The sequence below is a fragment of the Sporothrix brasiliensis genome, assembly GCF_000820605.1.
Source record: "Sporothrix brasiliensis 5110 chromosome Unknown Cont22, whole genome shotgun sequence".
Lineage (NCBI taxonomy): Eukaryota > Fungi > Ascomycota > Sordariomycetes > Ophiostomatales > Ophiostomataceae > Sporothrix > Sporothrix brasiliensis.
Window position 1 is genome coordinate 2,215,520 of NW_024467141.1, and position 25,068 is coordinate 2,240,587.

Genomic DNA, 25,068 nt, shown 5'->3' on the forward strand with positions numbered 1-25,068 from the left:
TCTCCAGCCCTCCGGGCCTCTTTGCCATTTAGCGTGCCTGCCCTGGAGAGGCGCGTTGTCAGGAGCGCCTTCTCGTCACGACGATCTGGAGTTCCGGAGTAATACTGAGTACGACCCATTCGAATGTATGTCGTGCGCCTTTCCTTTTTCTTCTCTTGGCTGCTTGTTGGCACTTTTGCCTTTCCACACGAAACGTAGCATTCGAATCACGCAACCCATCGAACATTCGCCAGAGGCTTCCAATCCTTCTGGCGCCGAAACTGGATCCTGTCAGAGGGACCTGTTAGCCTGTATTTCGACCCACGCTGGCTGACAAAGTCGCGATGCATCTTCACGTCTTATCATCCTCCTATCTTTGGCTGCCTTCATACTAGGTTTGTTTCTGTGTCTTGTTTCCGTTTCGTCTTTTCTGACCCCTCTTCAACTCGTTTCCGTCGCTTTTTTCCTTCCCAAGCGGCTGGCTCCGTAATGTTGGACCCCCAGTCAAAGTCCACGTCAAAGGAGCAAATCCTATCCCGTCCAGTTTTGCACGGCGGTTTGCCGACCTCTCCAAACACAAGTCGTTTCATGCAGCTCACCACCTCCTGCGACATGGGCCGCACGCGAGATAAGAAGAAAGGACGAAAAAAGGCACGACTAGAAAGCGAACAAGGAAGCAAGAAGCGTAAGCGAGTGCAAATTGCTTTTGCAAGCAAAGCAGCCGTGATGTTTGGTCCGGATTTGTACAATCTGCTTTTTCTGTTTTTTCTGCTTTTTTATGGGTAAGACGGTAACGTTTCTTCAAACAAAACAGGTCTTGATATCGGCCTTTTCTCAGACACATTTCGCAGTCTTCTTCAACTTGCTTTCTTTTGAAGTGATTCAGCGGCTGAAAAGGGGGAATTGAGACAACCGAGACGGGCGGTGACTGCTGGATGGGCCGAAATGGCTGTCAACAGTACAGAGGAGAGAGGCCGTCCATCACCAACGATGGAAGATGTGCACGTACGAGTGCACTGAGTGGTCGGTGATCAACATGGAGTGTCTCTGATGAACGTCTGCACGCGCGCACGACCCAAGCCAAGAATCAAGAACAATGTCGAGCTCAGCATCGCACAGCCGTTTGTGAAGGGGGAAAGACGAGAAACGGCTGTCTCTGTTTGAGTCGTACCGGTTCTGTTTCAACGTATTCTAGAAACAGAGACACGGCACACAAGGCAAGGTGAAGAAGTAATCCAACATCGAAGTCTGGAACGCGCAGAAACAGCATAGACAGTGTCTTTACTGCAGCATGGAATAACCAAGCATTTCTTGTCCCGTCTTCACTAGTCGCCCCCCACCCCCACGGCTTGATCATCACGACGTCTGGATCGACGACTTGTGAAAATGATGTAACGTCGATCGCCACACTGCCACATCCTGCCACGACCCGACGAGCAGAGACGCGCTTCAGAGTATGTTAAATTTATTTGCTCGCTCGCGGCAAGGATGCCTTTCACGGGTACTGGGCGGACATAGGGCATGCTAGGGCATGACAAACATGGCACCCACGTCGGCGCTCACGCACTGCATCGTATGCGTTCTGCGTTGCAAGTACATTGCATATACACCATATGCACCATCGCGGTGGAGAGTTCTGGGGGAGTTTCAAATCCTAAACCCTCGCCTGACCGAGGGTTCCGCTGACTTTGTTGGAACCTCTGTCTGGGATTCCTCTGTTGTCGGCTCAGTATGCTGCCACAGCAGGTGGTGTTTCAACCACGGCGCCTATCGTCCTGTCTTTCTCCTGCTGCACTACACAGACGCGAGGCGAGACACAGTGCACCCTGAAAACGGTAATTTGAGCAGAGCCTTGTCTTGCGCTTTCGTTGTGTTTCTCTGATATTATCATCTTCCGAGTGTTCCAGTCGCCTCGCCGACGGACAAGTCGCGCAGGCGGTTGACAAAAACGGGACGAAATAGGAGCAGTGTTAAATTCTTCGGCTCCTATTAATTGCTCATGTTGTCGCCGCATCTTGTCTTATGCCGATGTTGGTATTAATATACAGGCCGCGGGCGGTGCCTTGTGCCCCGGAAACACGAGAGTACGCATTAAAACCAACGCACAGAGAAGGTGAGCGAAGATGGGACGAAAGTCAACGCCTCATATTGGCAAAATCTCGGTGCGACGGAAGACAATCACAAGGCAAGCCGGTGTCAATACCAAGCCACATAATACAATAAAATCTGTCAACTGTGGCTGTGGGTATATATGCCGCTATGGTGCAGCAAACGCCGGAACGCCTTGAAATGAACGCTGCTCTATGAAGAAAGACTTGTAAAGTCATGACACAACACGAATCAAGATCAAGTCTCGACCGGGAGTATCGATTTTGCCGTTGATGGCGTCGATGGCGACGATGGCGACGATGGGGATGATTCCGGCCCCATCGAGGAAGGGTTTGCAGAAACTTCTTTTGGGAGAGCTGTAGCCCCTGGTGGCGGATGCGGCCCTCGCGGGGCCATTGGGATGGCCTCCTCTACCTCGAATGGCGTCTTGACCAGGCGGAACTCGGCGGTCCGCAACAAGCGCTGCTGGTAGTACTCAAGCTGCGCGCCGCGCTGCGCTACTTCGTCCTGCAGACGCTGCACTTTGCGCTCGGCGGTCGCACATGCTGTGCTCTGGATGTTCTTTTGGAGGCGCAGGTCCTCGACGGCGCGGACCTGCGCAGCCAGCCGGCTCGCCTGGGCCTCCGTCTCCGTCTGGTGGCGCGCGGCCGCTTCCGCGATTTGGCGTTCCAGGTCGGCGGCCCGTTGCAACGACGCATTGTTTTTGTCGGAGAGCAGAGCCGTGACGCGGTACAGCTCGGCATCGCGAGCGGCGACGACGACGTCTTTTGCAACCAGCTGCTCCGTGAACTGCTCCTGCTGGGTGGCGTGCTCCTTGTTGCGCGTGGATGCGCAGCGGCGCTCGTCGTTGAGCTGGACGCGCAGGCGGGCGACCTGGCTCTCGAGCTCGACGCGACGGGTGCGTTCGGCATTGAGGGAGGCGAAGACGGCGGACGGGCTCGTCGACTCGTCGGGGAGGGTAGAACTGGTAGCTACGGACGGTTTGTCGGACAAGATGGTGGAGGGCGCAGTCACGGCAGTCGACCCGCGTTCTGTTTCGGCGTCATCGGGATTCCTGCCCACGTTTTGGGCCAGCCATAGCTGCTGCTCCTTGACATTCAGCCGGTGCATGAGATCGGCCTCGCGCATGGTCTGTTGGACCCGCTGCTTGGTCTTTGCTATCTCCATGCCGCTGATTATGAGGGAAAGCCTTCCATTCTCTTGGTTTTGGGCCTCGCACAGGTCGCACAGCTCTTCGATGCGGGCCTCAAGAGCCTGGATGCGGACGGTTTGATGCCCGCTGCTCCAGGGATTGTCCGTGTTGTTGTTGCCGCCCGTGTTGTTGCCGCTGCCCGGGGGGGATGCTACACGGCCGCCGCCAGTGTTTCGCGGTTTGCTGGTGCTCCCCCGGTGGAATATGTTGATGACGCTTGGGGCCATGTTGGCAGTGGTCTCTGGCGGACGACCAGAGGGCGCTTTGGTGTAAAGCTGGATGTCAGGATGTATGCATGTATGCTGGTTTTGGGTAGAAGTAGCCAGCCAGTTGAGGGAGGCGTGTATAGAGTTGTTCCTTCCCGTCTGTTGCGTTCAATATGGACAAGGCTCAGTTGCCGACATCTTTCCCATCCTTTTTGGATTGTGTCAACAGCAAGGCTCTCCACGTGATTTTCTCGTCATGCCGTATTGCGGGAAATAAACCGGGGAGCGCTTCATGCTTGATAGACGATGGCAAGTGCTGTAGAATCGGCAATGGCGAGGAGACGCCCCCAGGGCCCGTTGTTATCAGTTATGCCTAGCCGACGTCAGTGGGGCCAGGAGCTGCCCTTAGGCGGCGGCCACACCCGCCAATAATCATAGAAGGCTACTGCTGCGGCCCGGCGCTAGTCCCGAACGGGCGACTTACAGCGAATCCGAATCCAAACGACCAACTAACTGAAGTTTGCCTTGCCCACGAGTGACAACCATAACGCCTAGGCATCGAGTTTGAAATGAGGGGACAGCACTGCCACGTGGGTACTATACGAGAGAGAGAGAGACGGTATCACTCCGTACGCCGTGCTCTGGGGAAACAATCGTGGTATATTCTGCAAAGCAAATGGAGTATCGGCAAAAAGGAAATAAAACAAGAAAACAGCCAACATCCCAACAGCGGCACCAAAACGCCAGCTACTCTCGAAAGTAGAAGGTACAGAATAGTCTCAAAGCCGCACGCATCAGGCAGAATCATGACCTCCGCGCAATCGGGCCACAATGTGAATGGTGCTCTCGTTCATGATGCCGTAGTCGCGCACCGTCAGATTGCCGTTGAGCTGCTTGCCTGACCAGATGAAGCGCAGCCACTCAGTGTCCATGGACTTTTCCTCGGCGAGGCGGCGGAAAACGGCGCTCATGCGCGTGTCGATGCCGACGTCGCTGAGAACGAGCGACTTGCCGTCGAGGTCTTTGAAAAAGAGCGTTTTGAGGACGGGGACGCTGGGGGCCGCCGAAGAGGAGGAAGAGGCAGCCGTCGCTGGTGCTGGGACCGGCGCAGTCGCCTTTCGTGCTACCTGTACTGGAGCATCGGGTTCGACATTGTAGGGTGGCGGCGCTTCGACGACGGACCGGATAAAGTAGACGGTATCGCCCTGGACTGTTTGTTAGTAACTGTGTGAACTGAGAAATGAAACTCGCAACAAAACACGAGAGACTTACTTTATGGACACCGTAGTGGGACAGTGATTTGGACACTGCACGACATGGTTAGCAAACATGAAAACCACGGATCAATGTTTTGTGTGGCGACGAAAAATGGAGAGACTTACTATCTTCCATGACCTCACCGGCAAAGATGACTTGCATGGTCGACCAGCTGGCTGGGTTGTAGATGGCGTGCGCGATGCGGTGCCGAAGATCGCGCACGCTCTTGTCTGGGTCAAGGCCTTCGATGGCATGCGACTCGCCCTCGTTGGCCATCAGCTCTTCGGCAAAGATGATGGAGCCGCTGTAGGCCTCGAGCGCCTTTTGCTTGGCAGAAGACGTGCTGGTCATGGTCGTGGTTGTTTGTCGTGAGATTATGGCTGGCGATGTTGAAAGAAAGGATGCGGAAGTTGAGCCACTCGAAGTGGAAAGGAAAGGGAAAAGACAAGCAGCAAACAGGTCATGGCAGCCTTGTATATAAAAGACGCCTTGGTTGGAGCGCCTTGCGCCAAATATGGACCGTCGGTCAATGTGCATCCACTACAATGTGCAGTGCTCCGGGAGTCTGTCTGCGGACAGGCTCTCAAGGAAGAATGTCTCCAATTTCGACAGCCCCAACAAGCTTTGTGTGAGAAAATGGCTTGACCAAGATGCCAAGAAAAGGAGGTCCTCGAGCATAACGAGGCACATTCTCCAAAGTGGAGAGTGGGCTGTGCGGGTGAGAGGGGGGCCTACAGGTAAAGTGGTCGAAATAGTTTTGTATTAATGCCTTCGTTGTGCATGTTGTACTGTTGGACAGCCTTGTTTGGTCTGTTAGGAAATCCGTTTCAGGACGGTGAGGGAGCAGAGAAAATATTGTGTCCGTCGTGCTGCGTTAATCCGTTCCGCTGTAGGAGGGTCGGCTACCAGTGAATCGTCGAGGTGGGATGCTTCTTTTGTCCAATGATCCCATCCCGATTTCTTCTACCCACAGTCTGTCGACACGGGAATTTCCTCTAGATTTTATTTTCTAGGGATTCCCTAGGCCGTTGACTTTCGTCAAAAACAAAGAACGCAACAAAGAACGCAAAAAAGAGACGAAGGCAAACTCACCCCGCAAATGAACACCCGTGAGGCTGCTGTTGCAGCCCTCCTGCGACAAGGCTGGGCGCCAAAGTCGCAGGTGGCAGCAGGTGCAGCTTCGCCGACGTCTGTTCCAGCCGCACCAGTCGAACGGCAACAGTTGCAGCCTCACCCACAACCACCCATCGACATATCTCTACCGGACGATGAACTCACTTACTACTATGCAACAATTCCACAGACACCGGAACTGATAGCCTGGCCCATACCTGAGGATTCCTTCGTGTCCGGCCTGGCATGCGACTATTCCCTCGTCGATTGCTGGGACTCGACGTCCTTGGAGGACACCGCAGCTGTCCCGATCGCCTCGCCTGACTCGTCCGCCCCGTCGTCCAGTCGCGAGTCTCCAGGAAGCCTTGTGCAGTCGACGTCAAGCGAGACGACGGTCGAGAATGCGGAGTCAGCGGCGGCAAGGCACAACACTACGCCAAAGGAAGAGGAGGACATTGTGGCTGACGACGTCGACGACAGCGACCTCTTCACGCCAGTGCCGCCGTTTGAAATGCCCAGCTTTTCGAACACGCCCGCCCTCGCCACCCGGCCGACCATCCCGCCGTCTTTACACGACTGGATCATTTGCAGCGAAGTCGGCCTGCAGTGTATGCGACCGGCGCGGGGGCGCGTCATTTCTTGTGTTGCCTGTGGCCAGGATTGTGAGGACGGCGCGGGCACCGGTACCATCGACACAGAGCACGTCTTTCGGTCTACCTTTTGGCGCATGACCACCTGTCGCGCATCCCACCGGCCGCCGGAGGCCAACCATGTTCGAAGCGGCCTTTGCAAGCGCTGCGACAAGGACCATGTCTTGCAGGTCATCCGCGGCGAACACAAGTGCCGCCATGCGGGCTGCCGCCGTGTTCTTCGGGTGCATGTACTCGACGTCGAGGATACCCTCTGGGACCACCCAGGCCTGTGGACAGCGTTCCACGCGCTGATCCGGGCGCACAGCACATACGAGTGCGATATCCACGCCGATACCGTCGACAGCGACCCCCACACCGAGACCGACCTGACACCGGAGTGCGACCACGACCGCAACGTCTGTGGGCCGTGCCTCACCACGCTCTGCGAGGCGGCCATCCAGAGCGACCGCCTTGGCGACTTGGTCTGTCCCGAGCCCGCGTGCCGCAAACCGCTCAACCGCAACTCCATCCGCGACCTCGTGTCGGACGAAGCGCTGCGCCTGTACGACAAGAAGCTCGCCTTTATCGTCATGACCCGCAACCCCAACTTCCGCTGGTGCCGCTGCGGCCATGGCCAGATTCACGCCGGCGGCGAAGCGAAGCCCGAGTGGACCTGCGCGGCATGTTCGGCCCGCCACTGTTTTGTGTGCCAAGACGCCGATGTGGGCACCGTCTGCGAGCACCTCCGCCGCGTCGATGACGAGCGCGCGCTGGAGCGCCTGCGCGACGAGCACGAGCGCAGCCGCTTTGCCTCGTACGACATGCAACGGCAGCGGCAGCTGGCCGAACGAGCCGTTAGGACCCTGGCCCTTCAAGCCCACGAAAACAGCCGCGGCTCGCAGCTGGTCATTGCCACCACGGCGAAGCGCTGCCCCCGCGTGGGCTGCCGCGTACCCATCCAGCGGGATGCAGGCTGCGGGCACATGACGTGCCGGCGGTGCCTGACCGAGTTCTGCTGGGCGTGCAAGGTGATTTGGAAGGCGCCGGCCCGGCCGGGTGCGCGCGGCTCCGTCTTTGGCAGCTACGGGAGGCGCGGCCAGGGCCCGAGCTCCACGGTACTGATGCCGCTGCATTTGCCGACGTGTCGCTTTGGCTCACAACGCACCATTTCCCGTGACCGGATCGACCTGTCGGAGTATGCCACCGGCTGGGATGTTGATCTTGGGTACGACGAGGAGCTGGACAGCGGTCTGTGGTTTCAAGAGGATCAGCAGTAGCTAGTTGTAAGTTGGTGTATGATACGGTATGTGATCAAAGTTTTTGTTTATACCCGAGAGCGAGTGTATTTATATATATATCCAATAAATTGTGAGAGAACGGCAAGCGTCTTTTACCTGTCACCCACCGTCGTGATGCCCTCCGGATTCCTCGGGCCACTGGTCTTTCAAGCCACTCAGGCCGACGCCGTTTGCCAGCCGTCGTAGATTCTGCTGCACGCTGAGGCGTATGTACTGCGACCCCGTCTTGTGCAAGAAGCCGCCGCCCTGTGCCCCAATGTCCGAGCTGGTCTCTTTGGCCACAAGAAAGTGGCTGAACAGTGGTGGCTGCACCGTCAAACACTGCGGCAGGGGCTCCTCTGCTCCATCGTCACCGGCCAACTGCCCGCCGCCGGTGGTTGTCGCCGCTCGACGCCTCCTCGGCGTCGTTCCGGGCCCTTGGCGATACATACCATCGCACCAGTCCCGTAGCATCAGGTCAAACCCTGTCGTGAACGAAGCCAGCCCAAATTGATAAAGCAGCTTCCGCGCGCCCCGCTGGCTGACAGCGTACGTCTGTGTGCACAATGTTCCGCTGGCCGTGTGCACGACGCGCGTATGAGGAGGGTATTGCTTGCCAATTTGATCGGGAAGGGCAAACGGGTGCGGGCGGAGGTCGGCTGGCTGAGGGACCGTGACGTCGTCGGCCATGATCACACGCAAGAGGGACAGCTGGGCCGGTGCCGACGAGGGCCCGCCACTTTGTGTGCCCCCAATGGTGTCTGGCCGTTTTGTAAACGATGGCGGCGATGCCGGGAACTCGGTGCCGCAATGGCCGAGCCACAGGACGTCCCAGTCGTCGCCGTAGGGTGATGTTGTCGCCCATTCGTATTCCGGCGCTGAGGCCAATGGGACGTCATGCTTCTTTTGCGTGTAGCCCTTGGCATCGGAAGCGGCTACAATGAGGCGATACACATGGGCATGGTCGCTTGATTGTTCCTCTGCCGGGCCAGAAGGTTGCTGGCCTTTGCGCATGAGGGTCGCTCCGCCGAAATCGGGAATGCTTCTTGGAGCCTTGTCAAACAGAGGTCTATGGAGCTGTGCCAGCGACCTCCCTGTTCCAGAACCCTGAACCCGCTGTGGCTGGCCGTACGCCTGCGCAGCCAATGCAAACGACGTCATTTGCTCTTTGAGCCGCACGTCCCAGTCGATGTCGTCCTCCATCACCAGCGCCGTCGTCAAATTCTGCTCAATGATTCGCCGCAGCACGTTCATGTGCGCCCGCCACGAGCCCTTGTTGCCCGCGGGGATCGGCTGTCCCGCGCTGTCGGCGGGAAGCACGCGGTCTTGGACGGTCTGGCTGTCGATGCCGGGGCTGAATGTGAGCTTTAGGTTCGTCAGGCTGGCGGCCAGCGCTATGGCATCACTGCGGTCCGTCCGCGACGGCAAGTTGACGACGAATATTTCCTGGAACTGGACACGTTAGCAAGACTCAAGTACGTGCAATACAGCCAATGGGACATACACCTAGTGTCGTATTGGCCACATCGGCGAGGAGTTTGTGACGTTCTCGGCCACGACCACGGCCATGGTGTGTCCACCCTACCGGGTCGGCCGTCCATTGCTTTGGCAGGTCCTCGAATGCGACTCGATTGCGATGCACGACATACACGACGAGGCCAATGAGAACGAGGACGGCCAGTCTGGGCCGACGTCGAAAGATTCTCGCCGGCAGAAGCATCGCGAACTCATCTCAATGTCTTGGCGTGCTTTGAGGTTGGAAGAAGGACAACAGTGAATTGGAGGCAAAGGTCAAACAGACTTGCATACAGCTTATCCCGCCTGGCCCAGTGCAAATGCATTGGAAACGCGGCTGCGTGGGAAGCATTGACTGCCGGCTCATGTTGTGCGGCTCATGTTGTGCATTTTGCCATTCAAGCCGTCCCCCAGTTCTATTGTCCTGGTCCTCGGAATGCCTGCCGTGCCGTTCTGGACGAGGCGGCAAGAGCGACGCGCTAGAAAAAGGGGCAGCTTCAACACATCAAAACACCGAAAGGAAAGGACGACTCGCGAAGACATTGCACCTTCCTTTCTCACAATCGTGCCTTCCCCTAGTGTCTTCCACTGAATTTCTTTACAGATTTGTTGGTTGATCTTTCCTCACAAAACAGAATGGCAAGCAAATGAAGGCGACAAAATAAATAAAAAAATACAAATCCGAACTGAACTGAACTGCAAAAAGGACTGCCGGCTAAAGTCTACATCCGCCCACAGTACTTCAGTGATTGATATCCCACATAAGATCGACAATTGTGCATACTCAAGTCAATGGATGGCGCTACGCAATGTTTCTCTCGCCGGCAGTAACAGATCCGACTCATTCATCACTCTCTTGCTCAACACTCTTCGTCCAGCCCAAGACCGCCCACTTCCCAAATGGACGCCGCCAGCAACACACCCAGTTCATCGTGGTGCTTGCCTACAAGCTGAATACCGACCGGCAGCTTCCCAGGCGACTCTGCCCCGTCCATGCTTGGGGCCGGTGCCCATCCGCCCGGCATAGCCAGCGCCGGGTGGCCTGTGATGTTGAATGGCGACGTGTTGTCGCTCACGCCTAGGTTCGCCTGATACTGCTCCAGGAGACTCGTCCCTGGCGGTCTGCCCGCTGCCGTGATGGTGTGCGGGAGCGCCACCGACGGTGTCACGGGCAGAAGCAAGACGTCCACGTCGCTGTTCAGCACGGCGTCGTACGCTGCCTGCAGCTGAACCACGTGTGACACCGCCTTGCTGCGGTAGCGATGCGGGTACCGCGTCGTGTCGCCCAGGTATGCCGAGCCCAGCGCGGCCGTGACGACCATGGGACTGGCCGCCGTCATCTTCTCGTACCAGTCCTGCGTCAACGGCGGCGCTGCCACGTCCGTTGTCGTGTACGCGAGCAGGTCCGGCGCCTTGCCGGCCAACAGCACGTCGGACATGACACCACGCATGGCCGCCGTCCAGATCGCGCCGCCTTTGCTGTGCAGCGGCACCGAGACGTCCACCACTGTGGCGCCAAGGCTCTCGAACTTGGCCGCGGCGGCACGCACAATGGCTGCCACATTGGGGTCGAGCTTCGGCAGCGCCAGGCCCTCCTTGAGCAAACCGACGCGCAGGCCGTTTCCTGCGGTGGCGGGCGTCCACGCGCCGCGGCTCTCCTTGGCGGCAATGGCTGCCTTTAGCTGCTCGTGGTACGCTGGTGCATTCTTTCGTGTCGGCGTCTCTGGCGTCGCTCTTGGGTCCAGGCCGTCGTGCCCGGCAATCGCCGACAACAGCAGGGCCACATCCGCCACCGACGACGCCATCGGCCCCGCATGGTCGCAAAGCGGGTGCAGTGATGCGATGCCCGTGTACGGCACCAGCCCGCGCGTTGGTTTGAGCCCGTACACGCCGCTGTACGCCGCGGGCAGTCGAATGCTTCCGCCCTGGTCACCGCCAATGGCCAGGTCGACACCCGGCCCGTTGTCACCGACAGGCAGACCGCGCGTCTTGCGCCATTTTTCGACCGCCGGAATGGCCGTCAGGACGCCGCTGCCACTGCTGCTGCCGCCCGCCGCATGCCCCACCAGCCACGGGTTGTCCACAGGCCCGGAGGCGCTCGTGTCCGACAAGCCCGACATGCAAAAGTTCTCGCACGTCGACGTCCCGACAACCACGCCGCCGCTCTCGACGAGGCGCGTGACAATGGGCGCGTCAATTGACGGGATGGGAAAGGGTTGATTGGGCGAGTTGGTGAGCTGGTACGGGTGGGTGCCCAGAGTCAGCGGGATCCCCGCCACGGCGACGGTGTCCTTGAGGGCCACAGTGCGGCCGGCCAGGATGCCGGTCGAAACAGCGGCTGCGTCTTTGAGCGTGAACCGGTGGCTCCAGGCGTTCAATGGGTTGGCCGCCTTGTCGGGCACCGCATACGTCCGGTCAGCAACGGGCGTGGCCACGCTGGGCGCCAGTCGGGGGTCGACGTATGCGGGCAGGGCCTCGACTTCGCGCACCTCGTCTTCCATGGCCTTGACAAGCGTACAGTAGTCGGCCTCGTCCTGGGGGGCCATTTGGAAGCCGAACGAGGCCACCAGGGCCTGGAACGTAGCCTTGTCGAGGCCACTGGGGGAGACTGTCGAAGACATTGTTGTAACGGCCCGTTGAGAAAGACGAGGTGTGTTCCCTTCGTTACCTGGTGAGAGGTTGTCAAAAATCATTTGCACTGGCAAAGAATAAATATTTCACCCGATACGAGTGACAAGCACGTTTTCTCCCCCGCACAGAGCCCAGAGTATAGATATCGTCCGGGCCCTCGCCGGCCATCCTATCCTATGGTGGCGTGTAGCCTTCATGGCACTGAACTTGACTCTCTACACGGCAAATCTAATCTTCTTAGTCTTATCGCAGTTGCCGATTCGGGAAATGCATCTACTTGGCGGTCGGCAGTCTCCGATGCGTGGCCAAAAGCCAACGTCGTCTTGGTCGTGTTAGACGCCATGCAGCCCTACATTCTTGACTCCCTCGAGTGTGCTTGAATTTTGAATGTTGAATTTTGAATTTAATTGTCGAGAACTTCGCCCCTGACAAAAGTCAACAGAGAAAGGCATCAAAGAGATACCAACTGGAAAAGACGTCCTATTGTCGCAGTCACGTGACTTTGGTTGTCGTTGCTGTCGACATGGACTCAAGATAACATTGATGCAACGGCAGTAAAGAAACTCACTCCGTAGTACGGTGCAATATAATACATATTTCTGACTTCTGATCTTTGCACGACGACAACTGGGCGCAGTTTTGTCTTATGTCTGCTTCGAGCTGATGTCTTGTTCAGGCCGCCTCGGCTTGCCCCACTAGAGCTCTTGCCTTGTCTGACGCAATAGCCCCTCTCCTTCCCTGGCGCATGCCTTTTTTTGCTCGCTGAATTCGCACCTCGGCCACTAACCTGCCGACACCGCTCTTGCACAAATGCCCCACTCGTCAACAAATCGTCCTCTGTCACGTCGCTGCCGGCACTGCCGAGCAAAGGACATCATCGCTCTGCAGCTCCCGTATGAGCCCGTCGAATCCGTCAATAGCGGGCTTAACAGAGGAGAGGGGCAGGAACGAGACAGTTTCTTTTCGGCGTATTCGCGTCTCCGAACGTCGTGCCTCAGGAGCCCAATGGTCTTGTCTTTGGGGCAGGTGCGAATGGCGAACGACGAAATTCGCACCAGAGGCAGGAGGTACGTCAACGGCAGGCACGTCCACTGCGAAAAGCAAGACCCATGTCGAGGAAAGCGCGACGGTGCGCAAAACCATGCTTTTTTGCATGACCGTTCGGCGGAGTCGCCGGGCCCATCGATGATGGCATGGTCCCAATAAACACAAAACAGGGCGCTGTCGGCTTCGGCTCCGGCCCTTGGAAATGATTTATTTGCGATGGGCATCGCACTTCCTTACTTTACGATGGACTCCAGAGACACTCAACTGGATTGATTATTTTGCGGCTGAATGGCAACTTTACTTTTCCAAACTCCCCTCCTTCCTCGTTTTTCCCTTGCACACAGCACCGTCACACCTTCCTTGTCGAGCGATTCGCGCGCCTTCTTTCGTGCAATTCCTGTTGATCGTCTTTAGCGCTCATTTTACAACGCACTCACACCTGCTCTCCCCTCCGTGGTTTGGTCCTTACGTCACCCCGCCGCAGCTGCAGCTGAGTAACTTGCATCGTTCCTGCCGGACACAGCTGTCAACAACCCCCGTCCCGATAGTTCCTGGCCACAATCGCGCGCACACAATTCGAGGGGTTCTGTTGCTTCACGTGTGCTATTTCGTTAAGCGAAGACAATAAGGAACAAAGCAAGCCACAAACAGACAACCTCACGACTTTTGTTGTTCTTCTTCACCTCCTCCTCACCTCTCGCCTCTTCGCCGCCACCAACGGGGATCTCCTCGCATCCCTCTGAGCCTCGACCTCGTCTCGGCCTCGTCCCGTCCCTTATTTCACTCTCGCCACCTCGTCACAACCTTGACAAATGGCGACACTAACGTCCAACGAGACGCCCACATTCGCGGCTGGCGACTATGTCAAGTTCTTCGGCGCCGGCGCTCTCGCCGCCACACTCACCCATGGCGCCGCCACACCCATTGACGTCGTCAAGACCCGCATCCAGGTCGACAGCGCCATGAAGGGCCTCAACATGGTCTCGGCCGGCCGCAGCATCGTCGCCAACGAGGGCGCCGCCGCGCTGCTGACCGGTTTCGGCCCGACCGCCGTCGGCTACCTCGTCCAGGGCGGCGGCAAGTTTGCCGGCTACGAGTTCTTCAAGAAAAAGTACATTGACCTGCTGGGCGGCATCGAGCCGGCCACGCCGCACCGCACCGCCGTCTACCTGGGCGCCAGTGCCAGCGCCGAGTTTTTTGCCGACATTGCGCTCTGCCCGCTCGAGGCCACGCGCATCCGGCTCGTGTCGCAGCGCGGCTTCGCGTCCGGTCTGGCGTCGGGCTTCGTGCGCATCGCCCGCGAGGAGGGCCTGCGCGGCTTCTACTCGGGCTTCATCCCCCTCCTCTTCAAGCAGGTGCCGTATGCCGTCGGCCAGTTTTCCGTCCACGAGGCCGCCAACGAGGTCATCTTCCGCGCCATGGGCCCCGAGCGCAAAGCCAAGCTGACGCACCTGCAACAAACCGGTGTCGAGCTGACGTCGGGTATCGTGGCCGGTGTGGCGGCAGCGGTGCTCTCGCACCCGGCCGACACGCTGCTGTCGGCCATGAACAAGGGTGCCGGCGACCCGAAGCAGGGCGTGCTGAGCCGCATGTTTACGCTGGCGTCCGAGTTTGGCCCCAAGCGGCTGCTGCTGACGGGTCTGGGCCCTCGTGTGGTGATGACATGCGGCCTGGTGGCGGGCCAGTTTGTGATTTACGCGCAGTGCAAGGCCCTGGTGGGCGCACCGGCGGGCGTTGAGCTGCACAAGGAGGAGAAGCTAATCAAGTCATGAAAATAGAGAGCGGGTTCTTTCATCTTGACTTTATTTGTTTTTGTGCCTTTTCGGCTGTTTGGTCGTCTGTGTTTTCACCCTGCGGAGTTTTGGCAAGATTCTTGTGTTTCAATGTCAATCGAGTTTGTTGTGGTTTAGATCATCATTGTATTTAGCTTTTGTCTTTCTAGACTTGGATAACGATAATAGAGTCATCAAACTCACTCACTTCCAATTCATACACGACGTGGCGGGAAGTGATTGTTGGCAGTGACAGCTCAAGTCCTAGCATCACCATCTACATCCTGACCTCACTTTGCACCTCGTCGAAAATAAATATTGGTGGCAAAAGAGAAGGGTATAAATAGCCGACTTCGTATACGTTTAAGAGTCTGCTTTCTTTCCTTTTATCAACCCAAACCACAACAAGAAGCAAACGCAGCAAACGACAAAAAGTAAAACGATTTCCATAGCCCAACAACAAAACAACCCACCCCACAACTGCCAGCATGGGTCGCAAAGACGGCTACGACTTCCCCAAGCCTGCTCCGGCGGCTCCGGCGCCTCACGGCCCGGCCCCACCCCCGAAGAAGTAAGGATAGACTGTTCCTGTCTGGAGCCGATGCTACATATCAGAAGTAGGCAGGCTTACTGCTTGATCTTGTAGCCTCATGCTCACTTCTTCTCTCCCTCTCTGTCTCTCTTCACAAGAGGGGTTTTTTTTTACCATTGCAATGCTTTCACGTGCAAACGGCACCTGTGTCCGTGAAAACGGGCCTTTGACTAATTTTAAGGTGGACAACAGTTGGTCTAGTATTTTGAAATGCCTTGAGCCTGGACTATGGGAACGATGAGAAAATAAAAAAGAAACTGGGGTCCTCTTGACGAAGCAGGATGGTTTCTTTTTTATTGGATCCCCTTGGGTATTGACAGGTAGCGATCGCGACAAATAGGAACCATATGTAGCCACAATAAAAAAAGGTTTTGTTTCCCACGTATGTTGAAGTGGCCAATATCCCACCCTCGCAAACAAGTCGCATCTCATTGTGTTTTATGAAGCCTTTATTGAAGCCATCGTGATCTCACGGGGAGACTACATTGTCAGTCTTCAGATAAAGGGGAGCGTGCGACTGCTGCTGGGGTTGAATAGTGACTATTTAGTGCTGATAAGAGAAATGCAATGTCAGTATTGGTTTTGGAAAGACACCATAAAAGGCCATTCAATGTGTAGACACGTGAAAGAGACCCGGTGGAAACACGTACGCTGCAGGAACTGCAAGAGCAGGAGGAGCACGAGCCGGAGCAGCCAGAGGCGCACGAGGAGCAGTCGCTACGAACAAGGATAAGTTGTTAGTGTTTTGTTCTTATGGAATGCCTGTCTACACGTGATGAGGTGACATATGGGCTGCAGCCGCGGGAGGCTAATCCGATTCTTGACGCCAGAAAAGAGGAATGACTTATGGCTTACCAAGGGGCCATTTTGATGATTTGGGTGGGTGACTGTTTAAGGTCGAAATAGGTTGTATGATAATGAAGATGATTGGTGAGATGCTGAGAATGAATTTCTTGATGAGAGAAGAAAGATTTTTGGAAGCTCTCAAACCGGGAGAATCACGGTCCTTAAATACACATTTTCTGGCTACGGGCTAGAAAGAAAGCTACAAGCCTACAAGGCGAGCAGAGGGGTTGAAGGCAGCGAGAACAAGTGGGAAAATACGACCGAAGGCGAAGAACAAAGGCAGCCTTTCCCACGTCGTGCATACAACAATAGAAAGAACGTATCCCCCGCGTGGGAGAAGGAGAGAGCTAGAGGGTTCGCAGTCTAGGATTGTTTCTCCCTCCAAAAGTACGGCCCTCGACGTCGTATTTGCTCCTGTCTGCCTGCCACATGCGATGTCATACTACTTCCGCAGGGTTTCATGAGCAAATAAAAGTAAAGCATAGGTCATAGAGCGGGTATACGCGTGGGGAGTGGGTTGCTGATGTTAGCAGTGGGGTGCACATATTCCTCACATCAACCTGTTTGTTTTGCTTCCTTGCATCGATAGGCAGCTTGAGAAATACAGACTACTGCAGAGATGTGAGTGCCAAGCGCGGCGTGGAGGTCACGTATGTAGGAAGTGATAGGCAAACTGTAAAAAATGCAACGGAGAAGACGTGGCAGATGATAAGACAATCCAGAAGAGAGGGTGATGAACGCAGTCAAGCTACACCACCAGCTAACATATTCCTGCAGAAACATAGTAGCAGCTAGCTAGAAGTTTGTGGTGCAATCTCGGTATCACTGTATGTACTTCATAGAGGTGATACGGAACGCAGAAGAGGGTGTGCATACGCAAGAAATGTGAACCAAAAGATCATCATGCAGCCTGCACCTGTACAGCTGCAAAGGCTCCATGTTCGACATGACGGGACACCCTGAAGGAGAGGAAATAGACAAGAAAGGAGGGTGGGGGAAAGCTGTTCGGAGGGGACACGACGGAAAGTAGTAGCTCTCGGTGCAGGCCGAAAAGAAAAAACCAGCGACTGCTGCGCTAAGTTCGGCAAAAGTCAAAGAGAAAGCAAAAGAAAAAAAGAGCACATTATCAGAAAATTAAAACGAAAACGTGTTCCATTTTCTCTTCTGTGCAAACGGCACCCTGTAGCACGAGACTCTATTCTCCAGGACAGGGAACGAAAGGAGGACAAACGAAATGGGCGGGCGAGCAGGAAAGGGGAGAAAGTCTGCGGACCCTCAAGGCATCCAAACGAAGCGGGCCGAAGCCGGTCTCTGGTTGGCTGTGATCCGACATCATTTGAGGGAGGGTTGGCAGGGAGGGTAGGGGTGGTGGTAATGTGGGTATCTCTGCAGGTAAGAAAGAGCGTGAAAGGCGTAGTGAGAGCCTGGAGACAACTGGTGCCACAGATGGTCACCGCAGATGGTCACACAGCAGGCGTAGGATGAAGGAAGGATGCACGGTAAAGTGACAAATAATATAATAAGAGAAACGAGAGCAGTGTCATAGTGAGGGTGAGTTAGGCAAGAACAAAACCCAGTTGTCAGAAAATCAGGGTTTGAGGCCGAGATGGGGTGAGAAATGGTTTCTCGATCGGGTCAGGATATTCGATTGTGGGAGGACAGTGGGACGGCGAGGTGAACAGTGGATGTACCCATCTTTCCTGTTTGTTGCACCGACGCCGACGTGGCACGCGAGTCTTGTGGCAACATCGACCGCCGATGCAGGGCGGTTCCGGAGGTCCAAGTAAACCAGCGAGTAGGTTGTTGGAAGCTCCCCCCCCCCCCTCCCCCGGTATGTAATAACTTCATGTCACAACGTGGGGGCATAGAAACATAGAGGCAGGAAGGGCAACTTGGACAAGATGAGGAGACAATGAGCACGATAGAGACAGAATCTGACGGCCCAGGGTCATACAGACCCTAGCTGACCAGAGCTGGTTGAGAACGGAATCGCAAGTGGTCGGGAGGAATGGGGAGACAACGCGAGAAGAGACCAGAGGAGGGGGGTGAAACGGGGCTGGGCGGATTGTGGTCAGTTGGGTCTCAAGGACTGGGCGAAGGGGGCCAAGGGAGGTGCAGTGTGCATGGTTAGGCGCCTTCTTCCATGCAAGCTGAGCAGGAGATTAGTGGAGGATGTGACCAAGGAGGGCAAGAAGAGTGTGGGACGACGTGGGCAACAGTCGACGGGGCTCTGTCTGTGTTGCTTGCAGTCGTTACGTAAAGGTAAAGGCCGGAGACAGAGAGAAGTAGGGGACGGGAGGAAGAATATTGTGTTGGTAACGAAAGTAAGCCAAAAAAAGAGTCGAGAGGAAAGAAACCGGAGACGAACAGGCATGGGACACAGCGCGTGGGGAAGCCATGAATGCAAGAACAGTCGTGGAGGTCGTGGAGGCGCGGAGAGAGTGTGGTAGACCGAGCAGGGCCGAAGAGTACGAGGTTGAGCGAGCGAACGCGGGCAGACGTGGTTAAACACAGGAGTATAGTGGGCGAAAGGTGCGGACGAGGGCGTGTTGTCGATGCCGGTTCCGACAAACGCGAGAAGTAAGTGACTGGCACAAAATTCGAATTGTCGGATGCTGCTCGTCGGAAGATTTGCGAATGCAACGAACCGGACACGCAGGTCGAAAGGCGAAAGAAAGATGAACGGCGATCCGAACAGCGCAGGATGCTGGACGAAGAGGTGCCAGAAGCGAAAAAGATCAAAAGGAGGAAAGGAAGGGCAGAGTCAAAGACCGGCACTTGGGGTCGACTGCTACTCTTTATATCGACGCAACCCAAAAGAGCAGACAAGGAATCGAAACAGAAATTTGCTCATCTGCTCATCTGCTCATCTGCTCCTCCGCTCATCCAAGAACCGAGAGCGCGACAACTGTGACTCTCTTCCCAACCGATTCCCAGCGAGTCGGATCTGCCAGGGGCCGCATCTTGTGTCTTGTCTGAACGAAACGCATATCAGCAATCAGCAGATTGTGCCCGAGGACGTGCCAACGACAGGGAAAAAGGGGCCGGCACAAGCGTGCCTCCTTGCGCCCCTTGATCGAAGCCAGAACCTGCTTATTGACCGTCCAGGACGATGATTCAACACGGTCCCGTTTTGGAATTCGAGGGCGTGATCGTCTCTGAGTCGGCGACGAGCAGCGATGTTGGGAAATGCAGGAAACGGTCGTGGTTGTGTACAGCAAGCTGGAGAGGCGTCAGGACGGCCCCTCGTGCTTCTGATTGTACGGAGTATGTCTGTTGTGTCTTTCTTTCCTGCTTTGGTGAGCATAATCTGGTCTCCCGCCCTCAGTTGCACGTTCCAGGGACGGTGGGCATGGATCGTTCTTTCCTCACTGTTGTCTGTGAGAACCCGGATGGTCTGTTGGGTTGGGCTGCCAGACCGGGCAGGAGCGCGATGCATTCGCGAGGAAAGAGGGACAAAATAACGGACCAAGCAGGCCGAAATTGGAAAGAACGAGGGCACAAGAAACGGAGCCATATAGCTCAGGGCGGTCAATCTCCGATGAAGCCATCCGAAGGCCCCAAAGTGGCGATGCGAAGAGCCTGAGATCAACCATCACCAACAGCGGTCCTGGGACGGCCCGCATCTGATATTGGCATTGGCGACACGCTGGACGAAACGTGGAGCCAAACGTCTCTCTTAAACATTATTTAGTCTCTGTCTTGATCGACATATCACTGTTCATTAAGGCAGTCTATTACAAGCACATTTTATGCCCACCAACAACCGGTGTATAGGCAGTGAGAATACACGTCCGCTCCAAATCAAACGGGTTCGATCCCGAAGATGTTTTTTACTTGCAAAATGCCCAAAAAAAATCATGGCCAATACGAATAAGGGCCGTGCAAAACTCGTTGCGGTTTATAGTCGGCGTCAGCCGTTTGCGCGTGTCATATTGGCTCTTTCCTCTTAACTGTTATATCCCCTATATCGCAAGCTAGCGCAGCCCGATTTTGCTCGTCGACTTAGCGGATGTATACCAATTTTCTGTGCCTCTCCTTTTATGTCGCCTTCTGCGGTTGCGGTCCTCTGCTGCTCCGTACTTTTGCTCTCTCTGTCTCGTTTAATGCTCCGTATTCAAACAAAGAATAAGATAAGACGGATGTCGGGTCAGGGATGTGCTGATGGCCATTGAGAACCTTGATGGATAGACACGCTCCTTCCCGAGCTTCTTTGCACCTTTCCGGCCAATAGCGTGTCAGACATTTGCGGCCCAACTGGGTCCAGCCCTGCAGAAGCAGACCAAAGAGGTTCTCGCGACCAAGAGATGAGGAAAATAGATGGTGGTTCTTTGAGAGACGTATCGCTTCTTGATTCTCTCCACTCGCAATGCATATGGAGGATCCGACGAGAATTAAACCAGGAGATGGGCAACCGGCCATCAAGGTTCTTTCTTGTTCGCACTTTCGACGATGTCTTTCTTTTTCTTTTTCTCGTCACCTCTTTTCTTTGGCCCTCTGGCCCTCTCTTGATTCGTTCTCATCCTTGTTCGCATGCAACAGAGGGGCCGCGATGGATAGTTCGGAGGTCTAGCTGATCTGGTGAACGATTGCCGTCTTGGTTCTCGTCACTGCCTGTCTTCTCTTTTGGGGCACATTGCCAAGATGCGTTCAGTATCCAAAGGAATCGTGTCGCTTTGCCTTTCCGCGGAGCTGAGACATGGTGGTCAGTGTAATATATTGGCCCACGCGCGGACTGCAGTGCTCACCGTTGAATACGAGTCGTTCAAAATAATCAGAGATATGCGTACGCTGTACGGGGTATTTCAAAACACATGGCAGCCATCTCATGACTCATCCTCGCGTGCACCAAGATCGAATTGTGGACACAAAATTTATGTCTCTCATCTGTATTGAGACCCGCCACAATCCCTTTCCATCTATATTTCACGTGGCTGGATCGCGCTCATCATGGAGACACCAACGCCCACTTTTGTTCTGATCCTCAGCTGCGCCGCTGTGGCAGGTGTGTCAGTCTCTTGGCTCCTCTTCAGCTTCCTCTTCCCACCACCCTCGTCGACCTCAACCTCGCCGTTACTTTCGTCTTTCTTCTCGGTTACCGGCCCTGGAACGGCAGTCGTCATAGCAATTTTTCTTACAATAGCGATTCTCTATTTTGGATTCCCGCAAAATCCGTTGCCAAAACGAAAGTGCAAAAGAAAAGAATAGCCACGAGACTATGCCATGGATATACTACAGGCACAGCGGTCGACACTTGGCCGAGCCGTTCTGCGCTGCCGCCCCTATTTATTTATTATCCCATTTGTTTTACTAGTAATAATCTCGGCGTTTCGTCAAAGTGCATAGCTTTAGTCTCCTGTGCTTGTACTTTGTCATGACTAGCCGCCCTAGATCATATCCTAGTCTCTCTTATGTTGAACTCATATTCGCCTCTCGTGCATCTGCTCTTTTACGGCTTCTTTACATTGTTACTTTTTCTTGCATCGTATTCGACTCCTAAGGCCACCATCGTCTCACTGCTTGGCACATGTCTTACTTTGCTCCCTTTCTCACGGAACAGCAACCACTAGTCCTGCGCCTTCCCACGCCCTCGGTGAAAGGTCCCTCTCGTTGTCTACCCATATTGGCGGGCCAAAAAATGCCCTCAATAGCCCGCACATACTTTGTACTCTTCAGACTTGCCAGGTTGAGTCTCGTCCTTTAGTTGTTCTCCCTCGACCACGATATATTGTTCCGTCCTCTTTAGCTGAACTTCCGCAGGCCTTTTGCTCTTTCCATATTCGGTCGTGTCCGTCGCTTGTTCTGTTCCTTCCACTTTTATTACTGTGCGCCATACAAATACACTTGCCTGGCAATCCCCCCACGCCTTCCCATAACGGACACCTTCCGTATTACCCCGTCTTGCCGTCTCGCCTTCCATCGTTCTTATACCAGTCGCCCTTTCCTCTTCCCGAACAAAAAGGACCTGTCTGTCCATCAAGGTGTCTGTCCACAGCAGAAATTTCTTCACTTTCTTCACTTTCATACGAACTTCTCTACGAGAGCATACGACCACCGATTGTGCCCACTCGACCCCCCATCGACCCTCTTTTGGCCATCTTGGCTTTTCAGGGACCTTGTCGACCATCTCCGCTTAACTTTGATATATTTCTTTTCGGCGTCTCTCGCGTTTTCTGGTCCCGTTAGCCCCCATGGTCGCTCTACAGATTTTCAGACCCTTGTGCTTATATTTTACATATTTATCGCAGATCCTCTCACTCTTCTAGGAGGGTGAGCTTGCATCGTCAACAAATTGTTTTCCTTTGCATACTTCTTCCGTCGGTCTGTTGTCTTGGCATTCGTCTCTTTGGATTCCTTCCCGCCTGTCCCTAGTCGCCTACTTGTCCCGACGGAACCTTTTTTATTGGCCTTTTTTATTGGCCTTTTTCTTTACATTCCTTGCTATTTATCCAGCTTTTCAGTACGTATATTGCTCCTACCCCTCAACAACTTTACTTGCTTCACCAGTCACAATCCCGATAGTGGCTCTGTACCTGTGTAGCCCTGTGGCTGCGCCGTTCCTGGATTTGCAGCCGGCTCGTCCCCGTTTCCAGGTTCTCGGGTCGTCGTGCTCAGTTCACCATAACGTGCCTAGTTCACAGGGCCACTTGTTTATAGTGTCTCCATCCCACATCCTCGGTGACGGTATCCTGACGCAAACAACGTCTGACAAAACTCCCTAACCAAATCCAAAGCTTCACCAGAACAGCCCTCACAATGGCGCACCACCACCACCGCCACAGCCACAACCACCAACACCACGAGTTTGAGTTTGACCCGAACCATGTCGACCTGACGATGGCCGATCCGAAAGATATCATCTGCTTCCTCAGTGCCGGTGAGAATGAGTACGACGGTCGCCTGGGTGCCCGCATCTCGGCCCTCTTTGTGATTCTGATCACCTCGTTGCTCTGCACCCTCTTCCCCGTCGTTGCTACCCGGATCAAGCGCCTTCGCATTCCTGTCTATGTCTACCTCTTCGCTCGCTACTTCGGTGCCGGTGTCATTATAGCTACGGCGTTCATCCATCTTTTGGACCCGGCCTATGCTGAGATTGGCCCTGCGTCCTGCGTCGGCTTGACGGGCGGATGGGCTGGGTACTCTTGGCCGCCCTGCTTGGCTATGATCATGGTCATGTTGACTTTCCTACTTGATTTTGGCGCTGAGTGGTTTGTCGATAAGAAGTACAACATGAGTCACGGCCATGGTGACAACATTGCGCAATCCATTACCTTGGGTGGTGACAAGCACCGTAACGGGGTTTCTGGTGAGGCCGGGAACCCGGTCCCCGTCTCGCACCCCTCGCAGTCCCATCAATTCTTGCACTCGGCCGACCAAGACGGTTCAGCCGCCCCCAACGCCGCTGTTCCTCACTCGAACTCCGCAGACGACGCTAGCAACGAGAAGCTTGACCTTGAGAAGGTTGAGTATGCCGCCGCGAGCAACGAACGTGCCTTCCGCGAGCAGTTCGCCGCCTTCCTGATCCTCGAGTTCGGTGTCATCTTCCACTCTGTCATCATCGGCCTCAATCTGGGCGTCGTCGGCGAAGAGTTCAACACTCTCTACCCTGTTATCGTCTTCCACCAGGCCTTTGAGGGTCTCGGTATTGGCGCTCGTCTCAGCGCCATCCCCTTCCCTGCCCGCCCTGGCAAGTTCCTCAAGGCTCTGCCCTGGCTTCTGTGCGCCGCCTACGGCCTGACGACACCGATCGCCATTGCCGTCGGCCTCGGCGTCCGCACTACCTACAACGACAGCTCTTTCACGGCCAATGTCGTGTCCGGTGTCCTGGACAGCATTTCGGCCGGTATCCTGATCTACACCGGTCTCGTCGAGCTGCTGGCCCGCGACTTCCTCTTCAACCCGGAGCGCTCACGCGACGGCAAGCGTGTCACGTTCATGCTGGTTAGCCTGTTCCTTGGCGTGGCTATCATGGCTCTCCTGGGCAAGTGGGCTTGAACAATCCACGGCGAAACTTTGCAAGCAAACGGACATACAAGATATACACACAACAGTTTGTTTCCCAGACGCAAAACAAACAAAACATAAATAAAACGCCGCTCCAAGAGCACTCGTGGCTTGGTGCGTGTGATGCTTGGCTTTTTATGACAATTTGAAAAATGCACTTCCAGTTACCGGGGCGCATTTTAAAAAAGCTTACCTTTTTATCCCTACTTTGATATTTCGGGTATTATTCCTATATTTTATATTTCTTCACATATACCACTGGCAATTGTGTTGTCATTTTATTTACTTCTATTGATTTATATTTAAACCATCAATACTCTTACACTATTGTCAGAATTTACATGGCTTTTCAACTCCGCACCTTACAGTTGATGTTGAATTACAGTGAAAAATTAAATCATGATTTTATACTCGCAATCATGCTAGGAAACGTCGAGCATTAACTGCAAACGCAGAAGCATACAAGCCAGTACTGAAGCAATGTGCAGCTCTGTGAATTGAAGAACCGATAACAGAGCAATAGAATGTCTCGGGGAAATTAACTACTTTTAGAGAAATATCATATAAAAAATTGAAAAATTTATCAAGACGAAAATACACGAAAAGAAAAAGAAAGGAAGGCTATGAGGGAAGATAACTAGGGTATTGAGCTTCCATAAAACCCCCCCGCGCGGGTTTACCCTTCGCCCGACCGAAAAAAAAGGAAACAGAAACTGTTAAAAAAAGGGTGGAGAAAGAACTAGGCCAAGATGATAGAACTAAAGTTTTGTGATGAGAAGGGGGGAAGAAACACAAAAAGGTAGTCACCATGTGACCGTATATGCAAACCACGTTTTGTAAATCACACCATATAGCACCATTGCGTATGTCAGAAGGGGAAAACAACACGTCCCTGT

The 25,068-nt window shown here is 54.7% G+C and overlaps 7 protein-coding genes across 7 annotated transcripts; 3 read left to right on the top strand and 4 right to left on the bottom strand.

Annotated features, from left to right (window-relative positions):
* Positions 1-2,325: 2,325 nt before the first annotated feature.
* SPBR_08526 (uncharacterized protein) lies at positions 2,326-3,507 on the bottom strand (the record flags this gene model as incomplete). The annotated part of the gene is made up of 1 exon (XM_040766764.1): positions 2,326-3,507. The coding sequence occupies one exon, from the start codon at positions 3,505-3,507 to the stop codon at positions 2,326-2,328; it is 1,182 nt and encodes a 393-aa protein (XP_040614913.1).
* A 773-nt stretch (positions 3,508-4,280) lies between these two features.
* SPBR_08646 (uncharacterized protein) lies at positions 4,281-5,094 on the bottom strand (the record flags this gene model as incomplete). Its single annotated transcript, XM_040766884.1, has 2 exons — positions 4,281-4,696; positions 4,869-5,094. The coding sequence occupies 2 exons, from the start codon at positions 5,092-5,094 to the stop codon at positions 4,281-4,283; spliced, it is 642 nt and encodes a 213-aa protein (XP_040614914.1).
* A 748-nt stretch (positions 5,095-5,842) lies between these two features.
* On the top strand, positions 5,843-7,765 carry SPBR_08286 (uncharacterized protein; the record flags this gene model as incomplete). Its single annotated transcript, XM_040766524.1, has 1 exon — positions 5,843-7,765. The coding sequence occupies one exon, from the start codon at positions 5,843-5,845 to the stop codon at positions 7,763-7,765; it is 1,923 nt and encodes a 640-aa protein (XP_040614915.1).
* Positions 7,766-7,885: 120 nt separating this feature from the next.
* Positions 7,886-9,485, bottom strand: SPBR_08388 (uncharacterized protein; the record flags this gene model as incomplete). Its single annotated transcript, XM_040766626.1, has 2 exons — positions 7,886-9,217; positions 9,270-9,485. 2 exons carry the CDS (start codon positions 9,483-9,485, stop codon positions 7,886-7,888), a joined length of 1,548 nt encoding a protein of 515 aa, XP_040614916.1.
* A 655-nt stretch (positions 9,486-10,140) lies between these two features.
* On the bottom strand, positions 10,141-11,901 carry SPBR_08330 (amidase; the record flags this gene model as incomplete). The annotated part of the gene is made up of 1 exon (XM_040766568.1): positions 10,141-11,901. The coding sequence occupies one exon, from the start codon at positions 11,899-11,901 to the stop codon at positions 10,141-10,143; it is 1,761 nt and encodes a 586-aa protein (XP_040614917.1).
* Positions 11,902-13,770: 1,869 nt separating this feature from the next.
* SPBR_08592 (solute carrier family 25 (mitochondrial phosphate transporter), member 3) lies at positions 13,771-14,730 on the top strand (the record flags this gene model as incomplete). Its single annotated transcript, XM_040766830.1, has 1 exon — positions 13,771-14,730. One exon carries the CDS (start codon positions 13,771-13,773, stop codon positions 14,728-14,730), a length of 960 nt encoding a protein of 319 aa, XP_040614918.1.
* Positions 14,731-22,924: 8,194 nt separating this feature from the next.
* Positions 22,925-24,163, top strand: SPBR_08503 (solute carrier family 39 (zinc transporter), member 1/2/3; the record flags this gene model as incomplete). Its single annotated transcript, XM_040766741.1, has 1 exon — positions 22,925-24,163. One exon carries the CDS (start codon positions 22,925-22,927, stop codon positions 24,161-24,163), a length of 1,239 nt encoding a protein of 412 aa, XP_040614919.1.
* Between the last annotated feature and the right edge of the window lie 905 nt (positions 24,164-25,068).